The 14,082-nt window shown below is 47.1% G+C and overlaps 1 protein-coding gene across 4 annotated transcripts in view; it reads left to right on the plus strand.

Annotated features, from left to right (window-relative positions):
* PLXNA4 (plexin A4) overlaps nucleotides 1-14,082 on the plus strand; it is a 365,933-nt gene that overhangs the window by 251,032 nt on the left and 100,819 nt on the right. For all 4 annotated transcript variants that reach the window (XM_077770662.1, XM_077770661.1, XM_077770660.1 and 1 more), the window contains one exon: nucleotides 8,535-8,635. In XM_077770662.1, the coding sequence (XP_077626788.1) occupies nucleotides 8,535-8,635 (101 nt within the window). The remainder of the gene's footprint in view (nucleotides 1-8,534; nucleotides 8,636-14,082) is intronic.

Genomic DNA, 14,082 nt, shown 5'->3' on the forward strand with positions numbered 1-14,082 from the left:
GCAACCCATTCCTGAGGGGCTTTTATCGCTGCCGAGCAGATAAAATCATCTCCTGGAATTAGGGAAGCCAGGAGGCCAGCACGGGGGTTCCTATGAGCATCTGTGCTCCAGGTTAGGTATCCACACCTGAAGAACCACATTCTGTTTCCAGAGTCCTTTTGGGTAATTTGCCCGTGGGCTGGGCCTCCCTGAGATCTATAGATCTACAGTCCTAGAATTAAGAGAGCTTGGTCAGCGTGGAATATACTGGGAAGATTCATTTGTCATGTTAGACTCGGCTTTTAAAAAAGTAGAGTGGCACCTGGGTGGCTCAGTCAGTTAAGCGTCTGACTTCGGCTCAGGTCATGATCTCACAGTTCATGGGTTTAAGCCCCGCATTGGGCTCTATGCTGACAGTTCAGAGCCTGGAGCCTGCTTCAGATTCTGTGTCTCCTTCCCTCTATGCCCCTCCCCTGCTTGTACTCTCTCTCTCTCTCTCTCTCTCTTTCTCTCAAAAATAAATAAACATGAGGAGAGGGGAAAGTGGGTGATGGGCATTGAGGAGGGCATTCTTTGGGATGAGCACTGGGTGTTATATGGAAACCAATTTGACAATAAATTATTATTTTTAAAAAAATCAATAAATAGGGGCTCCTGGGTGGCTCAGTTGGTTAAGCGTCTGACTTCAGCTCAGGTCATGATCTCACTGTTCGTGGGTTTGAGTCCCGTGTCAGGCTCTGTGCTAACATCCAGCTCAGAGCCTGGAGCCTGTTTTGGATTCTGTGTCTCCCTCTCTCTCTGATCCTCCCTGGCTCACACTGTCTCTCTCTCACTCCCTCAGAAATAAATAAAACAAATTAAAAAAATTAAATATCAGTAAATAACCATTTAAAATAAATAAATAAATAAACAAACATAAAAAAATAAAAAGAAGTAGAAACTACCACACTGCAACCTTTCCCCTCCTCCATTTATCGTCCCCCCTCTACCTCTCACAGAACCTTTGCACCCTGGTGTGACTTTATGGCAGCATCTCTGTATCAGTTAGCTATTGCCACAAAAAAAGCTGTGTAACAAACCACCCCCAAAGTCAGTAGTAGGTAATAATAAGCATTAACTCCCATACTCATAGACCTGCACATCCATTGCACGTCAGCTGATCTGGGCTAAGCTCGTCTGGGCGGTTCTTCCTCAAGCCGCTGTACCAGTTGGACTTGTCTAATGTCTGTGGGTTGGGCTCAGGTCTGCTCCACACGGGTTCATTCAGCTGAAGGAGTAGCAGCTACATGGGAATTTTTATGGCCATGACAGAAGCACAAGAGGGCAAGGCCAACCACAGAGGCACATCTCAAGCCTCTGCCTTGCGCTTGTTGTCTCCCATTGACCAAATCAGGTCCTGAGGCCAAGCCAAGGTCAAGGGGCTGGGAGTACCCTCCACTTCTCCACTCACCATGAGGCCAGGTAGGTAGGGGCTTGGGGATATAGGAGGCTATTTCAGGGGAATGAAGAGTTGGGACTCATGACACAACATGCCATAGCCTGTGACCAGCCTCCTGGCCTTGGCCTCTTTGGCCAGCCTGCCAAGGTCAGACATACCTGCCATCTCTGCACAAAGAGGATGTGAGGGACTATCTTCCAGACACTGGCATGACCTGAAATAAACACAGCTTCCTGAACCAGAGTTTAGCCACCACAGGTTCAAGCCGTGGCAGTGAAGGGGTCAGAGGTCATCACGGGAGACAAGGGCTGTATGCAGGCCTGGCATGGCCCCAAGTCAGTAGAAATGAGGTCTGGAAAGGCAACCAGAGGCCACCAATGGAAAGAAAGGCCCGTGGAGAGGTTTGGAGGGGCACTCCAAGAGCGTGACGCTGAGTTCCATGCGGGTTGCTGAGTTATTGATGTTCTGGAAAAGGACTGGCTTTTCCCAGCTCTACTTCCTTTGCTCAGAGACATGAGGACAGGGCGGCGATGGAGAGGACGGCACCAGAGACGACAGGCACCAGGTGCAGCGTCTGCACAGCCTGCCAGCTCCACAGCAGTCCCTCAGAGGTTCTTAATGGGTCGGTCCTCTCGCATCTTTTTCCCCTTTTTTGACAATCTTGGAGGAAACTGGGTACTTAAGGAGCCTTTTGGACATTTAAATTAACCCCCAGCATCAGGCTCAGCATAGGCACTGCCCCATTAGCATCCATTATAAGAGGAGAGACGGAGGAATAAGTCACATTTCGACCAGAATGTCACATGTTTAAAGAAATAAGAGCTATGCACAGAGACGGTATGCTGTGTCTATGGAACGTTTCTGAATGCAGTCCGCAGAGCAGCAGGCACCCTTTGGGATGCTCACAGCAATAGGCGGAGTGGGACTCAACTGCCAGAAGAAAGCATCTTCCAAATATCAGGGAAACCAACCAGAGTCTAGATAGTCAGGGATCAGGACTCAAGAACNCACACCCAGGCCCTGGCCGCTCCAGGCAGTCGCTCTCTTGATCAGAGTGCAGAAGCTTGTCAAAGTCAAGGCCATGAGCTGAAGTCCTGTGTGGGCTCCTTCACTCTGTCGCAGTCAGTCCTTGTGTTTCTATGCCTGGCCATTGTTTTAATACATTCAAAGGCCTCGTTCATGGGGCCAGAGAGGTGAGGGAATAGAGATAACGATTCTATTTTATAGTATTTAAAACCCAGATAGGGGCACCTGAGTGGCTCAGTTGGTTAAAGCGTCCGACTTCGGCTCGGGTCATGATCTCACAGCTTGTGGGTTCAAGTCCCTCACTGGGCTCTGTGTTGACAGCTCGGAGCCTGGAACCTGCTTCAGATTCTGTGTCTCCCTCTCTCTCCGCCCCTCCCCCACTCATACTCTGTGTGTCTCTGTCTCTCAAAAATAAAAATAAACGTTAAAATTTAAAAAAAAAAAAAAGCCCAAACAAAGCTATGGTCTTTGATTTAGGGAAGCTTACCTTGGGGTAAAAGGGTGAAGAAAACCAATGTGAGTGTCAGAAGGGTAATTGGGGAGTGGGGGGGACAGAACAGAGATAGACAGAGATAGATACCAGCACACAGGTGTTTCCTGCTCATAACGGACAATGAGAAGTGTCAAAGTAGAGGCAAAGCACTAACCAGGGAATTGTATAAAATCAGGGGCCATTTGACCTCACAAGACTGATTTGAATTCCGAGACCCTCTCCTGTGCCTCTTGGATGAGATGGGAGGTGAGAAAGTGTTCTGGGTAGAACAAAGCTATGACATTATTTTTCAAAACCAGGAAATGGAGGCCCAGAGCTTGCGAATGACAGATCAAGGTTACATCACAGTCCATGATAAGAGATATTCATCCAAAACCCTTTTGTCCATGTGAAATTAAATTGAAAAGAGTAATATGCCTATCTTTCCACCCAAGGATCTCAGAATATTTTATAGACATGAGTTTATTAGTCTAACACCAGAAATATTTCTCTTTTTGTGTCTGGCTTAATTCACTTAACATAATGTTTTCAAGGTTCATCCGTGTTGTGGCGTGTGTCAGAACTGCCTTTTTTTTGAAAGGCTGAATATTACAATAGTCCCTCCTCATCCACAGGGGACATGTTCCAAGACCCCATGGTGGATGCCTGAAAACACGGACAATACAAAACCCTAGATCTCCTACCCTACATATACATACCTATGATAAACTTTAATGTGTAAGTTAGGCACAGTGAGAGATTAACAACCACAACTAATCATAAATAGGGCAATTATAATAATGTATTGTAATAAAAGTTATGTGAATGTGGTCTCTCTGTCTCTCTCTCGAAATATCTTTTAATGTACTGCACGTCTCGTGATGGTGTGACATGATGAAATGCCTACATGATGAGATGCAGCGAGGTGAATGGCGTAGGCACTGCGACTTAGCTGTTGACCTTCTGATCACATGTTAGAAAAGGGGTAACTGAAACCGCGGACAGGGAATAGGGGCAGGGGGCTGACGGTATTCCTTTGTAGAGCGATACCACACTCGTTTATCCATTCTTCTGTTGGCTTGCTTTGGCTGTGGGTTGCTCTGGGTGACTTTCCCCCTTTTGGCTATTGTGAATAACGTTGCTATGAACAGTGGTCGATAAATATCTGCTTGAGTCACTGCCTCCAGGGTTTTGGGGTGCTTACCCAGCAGGGGAATGGCAATTCTATGTTTAGGTTTTTGAGGAACTCCTACTGCACTGCCCAATAGGTCTTTGCACAAACCCAGTGGCAGGTGCAAAGATGACTCTGTGCCGGCCCTGTCTGAACCCCTCCTCCCGAGGAGTGCCCCCCCCACCTCCCACCACAGCACTGCGTAGGCACACACAGACTTTCACGAGGTGGTGGGGCTCCTGTCTTTAGAAGCAGTGAGGGAGCTTGTGCAGACACATCAATCAACACCTCTCCTGGAGTCCAGTGACCAGGGGACAAACTTCAGTCTTTTGTGGTGTCTGAGACCATCCATCACTAGGATCGCTTGGGTCACATCGCCATCTGATTTGTTCTCCAAGCGGAAGCCCCCCCTCCATGACTTTCTTTTTTCACCTCTTCCTGTGGTCTGAATTCCCTCACTCAGTTAATTAGCATGCCTGGCACTGTAGCTTAAGACTTTAATCAGCGTGGGGTGGTTTTAATTAATCGTGTGGCTCTGCATCTGGAGTGGTTTGTGTTCCAGGGTCAGAAGAGGAGCCGACGATGGGGGAAGGGAGAGGCGGCTTTGTTTGGTGTAAGGTGTGGGCGGAGAATCTGGAGATTTGGGGGAAAAAAATCACAATGCCACAGTGGCTTGGTAGCCACCTGGGCACCTATACAGCTTCCAAGCAAGGAGTGGAAGGTAACCGGAGCCATGAGGGTGTAGAATCTCACCAAGATAAATGATGGATATTCCATCTAGTTTTCAGAAGTGACCAAAAGTGTCAGAAAATTTTCTGATGCTTTCCAGAATTACTCATGGGGTGGGAGGTGAGGCAAAGCAGTCGTACAGATTGGGAGATGTAGAGTCGGTCTGGAAGGGGTTGGCTGTTCTGGGGAATACTGCCTGAAAATGGGACTTTGAAGGTTTCCCAGGACAGACCTTCCTTGAGAAAGTCCTGCCGAGGCGAGGCAAGTGACCCCTCCCTCTCAGGTAATGGTAACCTTCCGGCCTGGTCTGTAACATCCACACTTTAAAAAGAATGGGGAAAAAGCCAAGATAAATCTCAGGAAAGTAATCAAAAATGACTGAACGTATACATAGAAAGATCCTATAAGAAAAGGTCGAGAGAAGCTGAGTCTCATAATAACTGCCTAGGAAGGACTTATGCCCCTGTCCCACAGGGATCCATCTAGATGAAAAGCAGAGAGAAAGACATGCCTGTTACAGTATCTGGTAAAAGCACTGAATAAGTCCAGGAAGCAGGGCTACCCCAGAGTTTCATTCCAAAGATGAAGCAATAACTGGTTAGGGGCAGACATCGCAGTTCAAGGAGGAAACGGTATGATCAAGGTGCTAAAGAAGAAAAGTTCTTCCTGGCCTGTTACACTCCTGGTGGAGTTAGTGGGTCCGGGGGAACCTGCCAGAGCAGTTTCCTGTGATGTGGCGTAGAGGTAATGTGTCGGTGCAATGAAGAACGGGAGATCAGTGACAAAGATGACAATAATAACCATCACTTGTAATGCGCTCACGCGTTTACAAAGCAACTTCACACCTACCAGGTCATCCGTGCTCTGGGAAATGCCATGAATTTGGGAGGTACAGGGGGATTTTTATTTCCGTGTTTAAAGACGAGGGAAAATGAGACCCAGAGGGAGAGGAGGACCTCATTGCTGGTAAATGTTGGAGCCAGGATTTGACTCTCGCTCTGTGGGCTCCTACACTCTTTCCAACCAAACTAAAATCACTCTCGTTTAAAATCGGGCGAGGAAAGGATTTTATAATTCTAGGTATTGGCGTTATTAAACACCAGTTGCAAGATATTTTTAGAAATCTGAATGCAAAGCCTTTCGAGAACATCGGGCTCGCCAAGCAGCTGGCATACCCCCGGAGCCCCATGGCCCATCCATCTAAGACACATTATAGAACATGTCATTGGAAGCAACTGGGGAGGATATTAATTAAGTTTAGACCAAGAAAATGTTTTTGATTGAACAAGCCATGATTTTCTCCTTAAGCCCATGCAAAATGTGGAGTGCTAGGCAAGCAGCTGGAACGCATGAAAACATTATTATGTACTTGTGTTACCAACTTTCACCATCCATGGCCCCTTTTATTACTTCTTCCCCTCTAGGCATCGTGTTTTCAAAGATTTTTCCTGCTAAACAAACTGCATTTATTAAGTAATAATATATTTCCTATTCTTAATGTGGGACATACATCACTGTGTATGCACACAAAAAAGAAAATCCAATTTCCATTAGGCTTTTGGAAATATTGAAAATAGCTTGTGGACCTTATTAGCGCTCGTGGATTCCTGGGAGTCCAGGTACTTTGGGCTGGGAACCACTATTTATATGCTTACATGAGCAGCATGTCTGTACCCACTTAAGCGATGAGGAAAGAAATTAAAGAGGCAATCGGAATAGGGTAAGTTCCTGGCTAGGTGTAGAGCCAGCAGGGTAATTTGTATGAAATTGATTGTCAGAATTAATTGCAAAAATGGGAAGGTTGCATGTAGGCAGAGCTGAGGCATGGCCCCTGTAGGTTATGGGAGCGGTAATAACAGGAAAGATAAAAATCCCACAAGTGCAGAATGACGGCTGAGAGGGCCACAAAGGCCAAGGGCAAAGCTAGAAGAATGGGAGGAGGAGGCCAACAGGTAACTGGGAAGAAGTAAAAATGCAGCACGGTCACTAAGATGGCTCAGCAGGTGCTTGAGGAAACAAAACAAAAAGCCACGTAAAGGGAATAAGTAAATGAAGGTAGAAAGGGAAGAGAGATCATATGGGGTTTGGGATTAATTATTAATTAATTCCAAAAGACAGTTTTGAGACTAATTGAGCAGACCCTGGTGCCAATTGGCCTATGCGTGAGTTACAAGTAGCCCCTGCCAAGTGTACATAATCTTAGGGAAACAGATGCCCGGGCGGCAGCAGGGGACACAGCCTGTGCGTTTACTTACGAAACACGGAGGCTCGGTCAGCTCAGCAGGCTTGGTACTTCTTGGTGCCTGTTGTCTGACAGCGAAAAATTAAAAAGGGCGGCCACATCGCATTCTCTTAGCACAAGCTGAAAACTTAGGTAAGAAGTCTTCTGCTGAGATAAAAAGGTGCCCCAAATAGAAAAGGATGATTTTTTAAAAAAATTTTTTGTAAGGAAGAAACTGGCAAAATAGAGAATAAAGACCAAGGCCGTTGAAAGAAAATTAAAATTCATTTGATCCTGGGTATCATGATTAAGTACCTCCTATGTATCGGGCCCTGAGAAGTCATGTAAAAAGACATCCAGGCGAAGCTACACTGGAGAACAAAGAAATGCAAAAGATCTTTCAGAGCATGCAGGCAATGGGAGCATTTGGTCTAAGCAGAAATGTCACGTGGAGCACTTTACATTAATAACCAGCTGGCAAAGGCAAGTATATGGTTTTGGGGGTGGAGAGGAAGCCTCCAGTCATGGAAAGGGTGTGGGCAGGAGGAGAGGTAGCAATAGTGGTTCTATGAAAGCACCAGAATGAAGAACTTTTAGAGCCAGTTGAGCAACAGCATGAGAAAGAGAGGGCAGGTTAACAGCTACAAAGTGAGGGCGAATACACAGAGAACAAGAAAGAGAAAAGTCTGGGAGTTGGCTTGTGTGCTCTCCTGGACCACACATATGATAAAACAAAAGAAGGGGAACTATAAAGAAAGCAGAACACTGTATGGAGAGAGAGAGAGAGAGAAAGAAGAGAGAAAGAGACAGAATGAGAGGGAGGGAGGAACAGAAGGAAGAAAGGAAGGAAGGAAGCAAAAACAAGAATGGACAAAGAATAAACATTTGGATTTATTATATTGATAAGAAGTCAGTAGGTCATGTATTGGATGTTGTAGAGATATTTTGGGGTTTTGATAGTGGGAAAGTTTAAATGCATCAATACAAATATCTTTCATAACAATTCATATGAACTCTAAGGAGGTTATTTTCAAAGACTCCTAAAAGAATGACAGGTGGCTGTCTCCCCTGGACGCATATGTGGCCACCTGCTCAAATAATATCTGCGAGCACCTAGGTGACTCAGTCAGTTAAACATCTGACTTTGGCTCAGGTCATGATCTGGTGGTTTGTGAGTTCAAGCCTCATATCAATATCAAGCTGCACACTGACAATGAGGAGCCTGCTTGGGATTCTCTCTCTCTCTCTCTCTCTCTCTGTCTCTCTTCCCCACTTGTGTGTACATTTTCTCTCTCTCAAAATAAATAAATAAACTTCTTTTTTTTTTTTTTAAAGTTCCCTTCTGGTTCTGGAGCTCTGGCCTCTTCACATTCATTCACATTCTGGCCTCTATCACACTGATTTAGGTGATATGGCTCATAGAATAACACCTCTTCTTGGTGAACTGTTGGGAGTTTTGCAAAATCCTAATCACCCATTTCTTGTCCTCCTGTCCTAGCTCACCAGAGTCCCTGTGGAGTCCTGTGGTCAGTATCGGACCTGCAGCGAGTGCCTTGGCTCTGGTGATCCTCACTGTGGCTGGTGTGTGCTCCACAACACGTGAGTACCGCTAGGCAGCTTCCTTCTGCCCCCCACTCTGCCCATAATTCTCTTCCTCCTCGCCTTCCCTGTCACCAGTCTCCTTCTCTTTGATCTCTTCTCTCCCTGCCTTTTCTTCCCCTTCCTTTTTTGTATCCTTTGCAAATCCCATTCCCTTCTTTTGTTCTAATTTCACTTTAAATTGCCAAATTCCCATAAGAAATATATGCAAATATCAGCATGGGAATGATGATGAGTTAGGATATGGGATCACGTGGGTAGTAACACTCTAGAGGCTGGAGGGAGGTTCCCGGATATTTCTGACTATGGCTGCAGACTGACGTTCCAGGACTGAATGCCAGGAAAAAGGCATTGGACTTTTTTCTCAAGGCTCATACGAGCCACAAAATCATGGGTGAGGAATGTGCTTTCCATTTAGTGATTCAACATCCACATAGCACACTCTTCAATACCCCCCCCAGAAACTTCTGGTATTTGAGGGGTACATTTTGAGTGTGCAGCACCTAGACCCTCCCTCTGCTGTCAGTGCACCCATCTGGCTCTCAGGGGACCCTGGGCCTGGGGTCACTAGGCCAGTGAAGTCCTGTCCCAAGTGCTGGGTGCTCTCCCTATGTACCCTTTTGTGCTGGTTCCATAGTATTCTCTAGAAGAGGGGAGAAGGCAATGGTATACAGTGGAGGTAAATGGTAGCCTGCTAAGTGATCTGAAGACTGGGATGCAGGGTACAGTGTGGGGACTAAAGTCACTTCTTTGGAGATCCAAAGCCCATGGCATTGCTGACTGGAGAAGCCAACAATAGTTGGGCCCCACTCGGAGGGAATTTGGTCCCAGTTAAACTACTGTTGCTGGAACCCTGGACTTCTAGTCAACACTTGAAGCTGACATCCTGCATGTTGAACACACGTGTTATACATTAAGGAGAAAGGCTTTAATCTTCCTGCTAAGACCCTGGACTATATGTGACCAATGACAATTTCTAGTCATTTCCAACTGTAAGAAGGTTGGACAGGATCTTGCTCCTAGGAATGCTGGCTCAGAATTCAGGAATGCTTCTGAAAGTGAGAAATGTCCTCTTAGGTGTCCATCCTGTCCAAGAGAGTAGTCACCCTCCCATCCCTGGGGAACAGGCTCATGCATAATGAGTCCTTGTGCTCTTTGAGGGAAGGTCTGAAATCCTTCATGTGTGTTATGGTGGGGAAAACCGAGACCCACTGGCCCACATAACTGAGAGATGACTGGAAACTGGGGGTGGGAATATACGCAAATGTGTGTATGGTAACAGAAAGTGGCAGAGTCCAAGAGTGGCCAGCATGACAGAATATGCACTATTGCATTCAGAACTCTGTTCAGCTCTGAACAGCACAGAGGAGTTGCCGAAGTGGCACTTGGCAAGGCCGAATGGAAGTCATTTGCTTTTCCCCCCACAATGAGTCCTCTCAGAAAGGGACAGTGCTCCAGACCCATTGCTTCCTTTAAGGCCTGGGCCAGTTGGCTTTCTCCTCAGCCAAGGGTGGCTCAGCTGCTCCTGGGATGGGGTGCTCAGACACGGCATCCTTCAAGAACAATCAGGAAGGCTGGCCCCTCTTGGACACTCTATGCCTGTGGGAGCCAAAGACAGGTCTCCATGTCAGCTTTGATCCTGCCCAGTGATACTGATCCACCCCACATAGCGCTAAGCCCTGTGAGGAAGAGGGACCCAGAGGCTCTGAGAAGGAAGCGGAGAGACTGTGAGTACCCCTATATATACCCAGAGCTGAGCCAACCAGGAAGAAGAAGAGGAGGGACCAGAAACTACTTCCTGTGTGGCCTCAGTTGCTCCTTCAGAAACAGTACTTGCCTCCTGTCAAGTGGCAGAAAACAGGGGTGGGCTGGGGCCAAGGAGATGTCTGGATAGTTCACAAAGGACCCCATGAGTCTGTACTGGGAAGCCAATAGCTCTACGCTCAGTGAGTGTGGCCTAAAGAAAACAGCCATGGGCATGAACTTTAGGAATCTGCCACCAAATCCAAATTCCACATTGCCCAGCCATGCAGCGATCTGGGGCAGCCCAGCTCATCTGTGAATTAGAGATGGCGATGCCTGTCTCACCCACCTCACCAAGTCACTGGAGGGTGAAATGAGATCCCGTTGGCGAAAGCATGGCATGTACTGCAGAGTGCTGCGAAATGCAAAGCAGGGGTTGCAGTAGGAATCGTGACACACTTGGGGAAGGACGGGGAGCCCGTGGGTGTGGGTACCTTGCCCCTGATGACTTTGGTCACCCTGTTCCCATGGGCACCCTAGCCTCAGGCTTCCTTCCTCTGAGTGCTGGGTGCTCCTGCTGGATTCTCCTCACCTCTGTTAATCTGGCATCCTGTCTTCCTTTGAAGTTTGCATGTCTTATTCATACATGTCGCGTAGGTACAGCCCTTACTAAGCACAGATTCTCAGAAAGCAGGAGGAGGGATTTCTCTTTGCTTCTCAGCACTGAGCGGCAGCTGCTGCTGGAGCTGTTAGTAGCTCTTCCTTTTTGCCCAAAATGCCAGGGTGAGAACAGGTGTGGAAGAGCCATGAGGGACCTAGAAGGACAATTGGGATGGATGTCACTGAAGTCTACTTCTCACTCTTTGCAGATGTGCTATGGGGGGTTAGAAAGTATAGGCAATCCCCATTACTCATGGTAGTTCTGTTCTGTAAGTCACCACAAATGCCAAAGTAAAAGAATACCGGACCCAGCCTAGGGTGGTTCCCAGGACTGGGTTCCTATGAGCCTCTGGTCACAGCATGTCTGTCAACCAGCCAGTACATGACTGTGTTTAATGCGTGTCTCTGTTTAATAAAAATTGGAGTGTCTGGGTGGCTCAGTGGGCCAAGCATCTAACTCTTGGTTTCAGCTCAGGCCATGATCTCACAGGTTCGAGCCCCACATCGGGCTCTGTGCTAGCGGCATGGAGCCTCCTTGGGATTTCGTTTCCCTCTCTCTCTGCTCCTCCCCTGCTCATACTCCGTATAAACAATGTTTATTTATTTATTTTTGAGGGAGATAAAGACAGAATATGAACAGGGGAGGAGCAGAGAGAGAGGGAGACACAGAATCCCACACAGAATCGCGGGGCTTGAACTCGTGAACCATGAGATCATGACCGAAGCCGAAGTTGGATGCTTAACTGACTGAGCCACCCAGGTGCCTCTGTGTATCTCTGTTTAAAGACACCTTATTTAATAGAAATTGTTTCATTAACATGGAATTCATGGTCAACAGCACTACATCTCATGCCTAAACAAAGCTTATCTAGCACACATGTTTCCCCATAAGGCACATCATGGTCTTCTCATGCTTAAGAGCACTAGACAGCATTTCAGCACAACACTTGGGGAACATTTTAAACAGTGAAGTCACCAAGAAGATGCACAAAAATGCAAAAAAAAAAAAATGTGGCACTAAAGAGACCGTGAGCAGGACATTTGTTTGTGGTATGAACTGAAACAAGAAGGCAGAGTAGCATACCTTTTTCAGCCTCTGATGGGAAGGTGTGCATGTGGCCACTCCAATTTTTCTCTACTCTGCTCATGTCCGGGAATGACCACAAAGGTGTTAGAAGTATCAATTTTGGGATTTTTAAATAAATGTTAACAAGCAGGTGAATTTACATTTATGGAATCCACAACTAACGAGGCTCGGGTCATAACTCTGTATGTCAGAAATTCGGCATCCTCATTTCCGAAGAGGAAACAATACCTTCTCATGGGGGTGGCAAGTAGATAAAAGTACATGGGGGTGTAATAAAGGACGTTGTAGGTCAAGGTGGTGTTCTCTGAAATCTTGAGCCTCCTGATGCTTGGGTCTCTGCCAGTGCATCTAGTAAATCTCACCTCCCCTGGGAGGATACAGCTCATGAGCACCCCCACCGCGCCCTGCCCACCATGACACTCCCTCCCAGAGTTAGTGACTCAGGAGAAGCCCTGATCCACATGGCTGGATCTTCTAAGATGCTATAAATCAGAATATAATGTTTAATAGAGAGAGATCTTAAGTGTACAGTTTGAACAGTTTTGACAAATGCGAAGACCCAGGTAATCCATGCTCCGATCAAGATATACAAAGTGTCCTTCATCCAGAAAGTTCTCTCATGTTCCTTCCCACTCTTTCCAGTGGGCCTTTCTTCCCTAGTTTCTTTAAGTGCAGGTAAAAGCCAGATACTATTTCTTCTGATATGCTCTCCATTTTATTTTATTATTTTATTTTATTTTGTTTTGTTTTGTTTTGTGTTGTTTTGTTTTGTTTTGTTTTTTATTCTTATTTTCTCCCTTTCATTTTAAATGCATGCCAGCTGGACATTCATGGTTGGGAGAGACGCATGAGGGCATGGCCAGAAAAGGCTGGGGCAGGCAGAGTCAGTGCAGAAGGTGGAGGAGGCCCAGAGGGAGCCTGCAGACGCTTCCCCTGGGGCACCTCTATTTGCCAGACGGGGAGCATGGTGACAAACGCAGGGGGTGTTATCATGCATGGGAGTGCCGTGCCTCCATAGATATTGTCCATACACCTTTCCCACTGGCCCTGCTCCCTCAGTCTCTGGCACTGTGCTAGGCTCAAGGGATACGGAGGGACTATGTTAGACTGCCTCTGCCCTGAAGCTTTATGGGAACTGGGGCCCAAGGCCAAAGAGAGGGTGGGGGTTGCAGACTGCACCAGAATCAGTGTATTTAGGCCCCCATCATGGACAAGGCCCTGTGCTAAGTGCTCCAGGTCTCAGAGAGCCTGACCCTCAGGAAAACCAGGGCAAAGGAGCATCAGGAAGAGAGTTCCCTTGAATATCAAGATGTGCCCTTTTTCTATCACTTTTGCCAATATTTTTATGGTCGTAGGAAGTAGGAGGATGGGAACTTGGTGGGAAGAGGGCAGCAGAAGCTATGTGTGTGTGTGTGTGTGAGAGAGAGAGAGAGAGAGAGACACCGGGGGAGAGACAAAGAACAGAAGGAGAGAGCATAAGAGAGAGAGTGAATAGTTTAAGGGCAGGACCCCTATGAACAGGTGGCTCAGGTGGCTGAAAGGGTTCTTTCTACCAGCAAGCGCACAGGTGGGGCACAGACTGAACAGGCTTAAGAAATGCTCATGTAATTGAAACCTCCCTCCTGTTACTCACTCTTGATTATCTCAAAGCACGGGCCTGCCAGCCCAGTAGCACAGAGCATCACCCCATTGTCCTCCCACTAGGTCCCTGACCCAGCTTGCAGGCTTGCTGGTTTCCAATGGCAACGACAATTTCAACAAGCTGGGTCTTTGTTTGTCTGTGAATCTTGAGCCCGTATTCCCAGGGCATTCACCTTGGGCCCGACCCTACCTGTTTGGACTTGGGGGAATGTAAAGGAAAGCCTCCAGCCCAGCCCAACTTTGCCTGCCTTGGGCCTAGAACATTTGCTTCAAGCACTAGGGTTGGCACAACCCCAAGCCTCCCTCCCATCCATCT

This window comes from Crocuta crocuta, unplaced genomic scaffold, assembly GCF_008692635.1.
Source record: "Crocuta crocuta isolate KB4526 unplaced genomic scaffold, BGI_CrCroc_1.0 scaffold266, whole genome shotgun sequence".
NCBI lineage: Eukaryota > Metazoa > Chordata > Mammalia > Carnivora > Hyaenidae > Crocuta > Crocuta crocuta.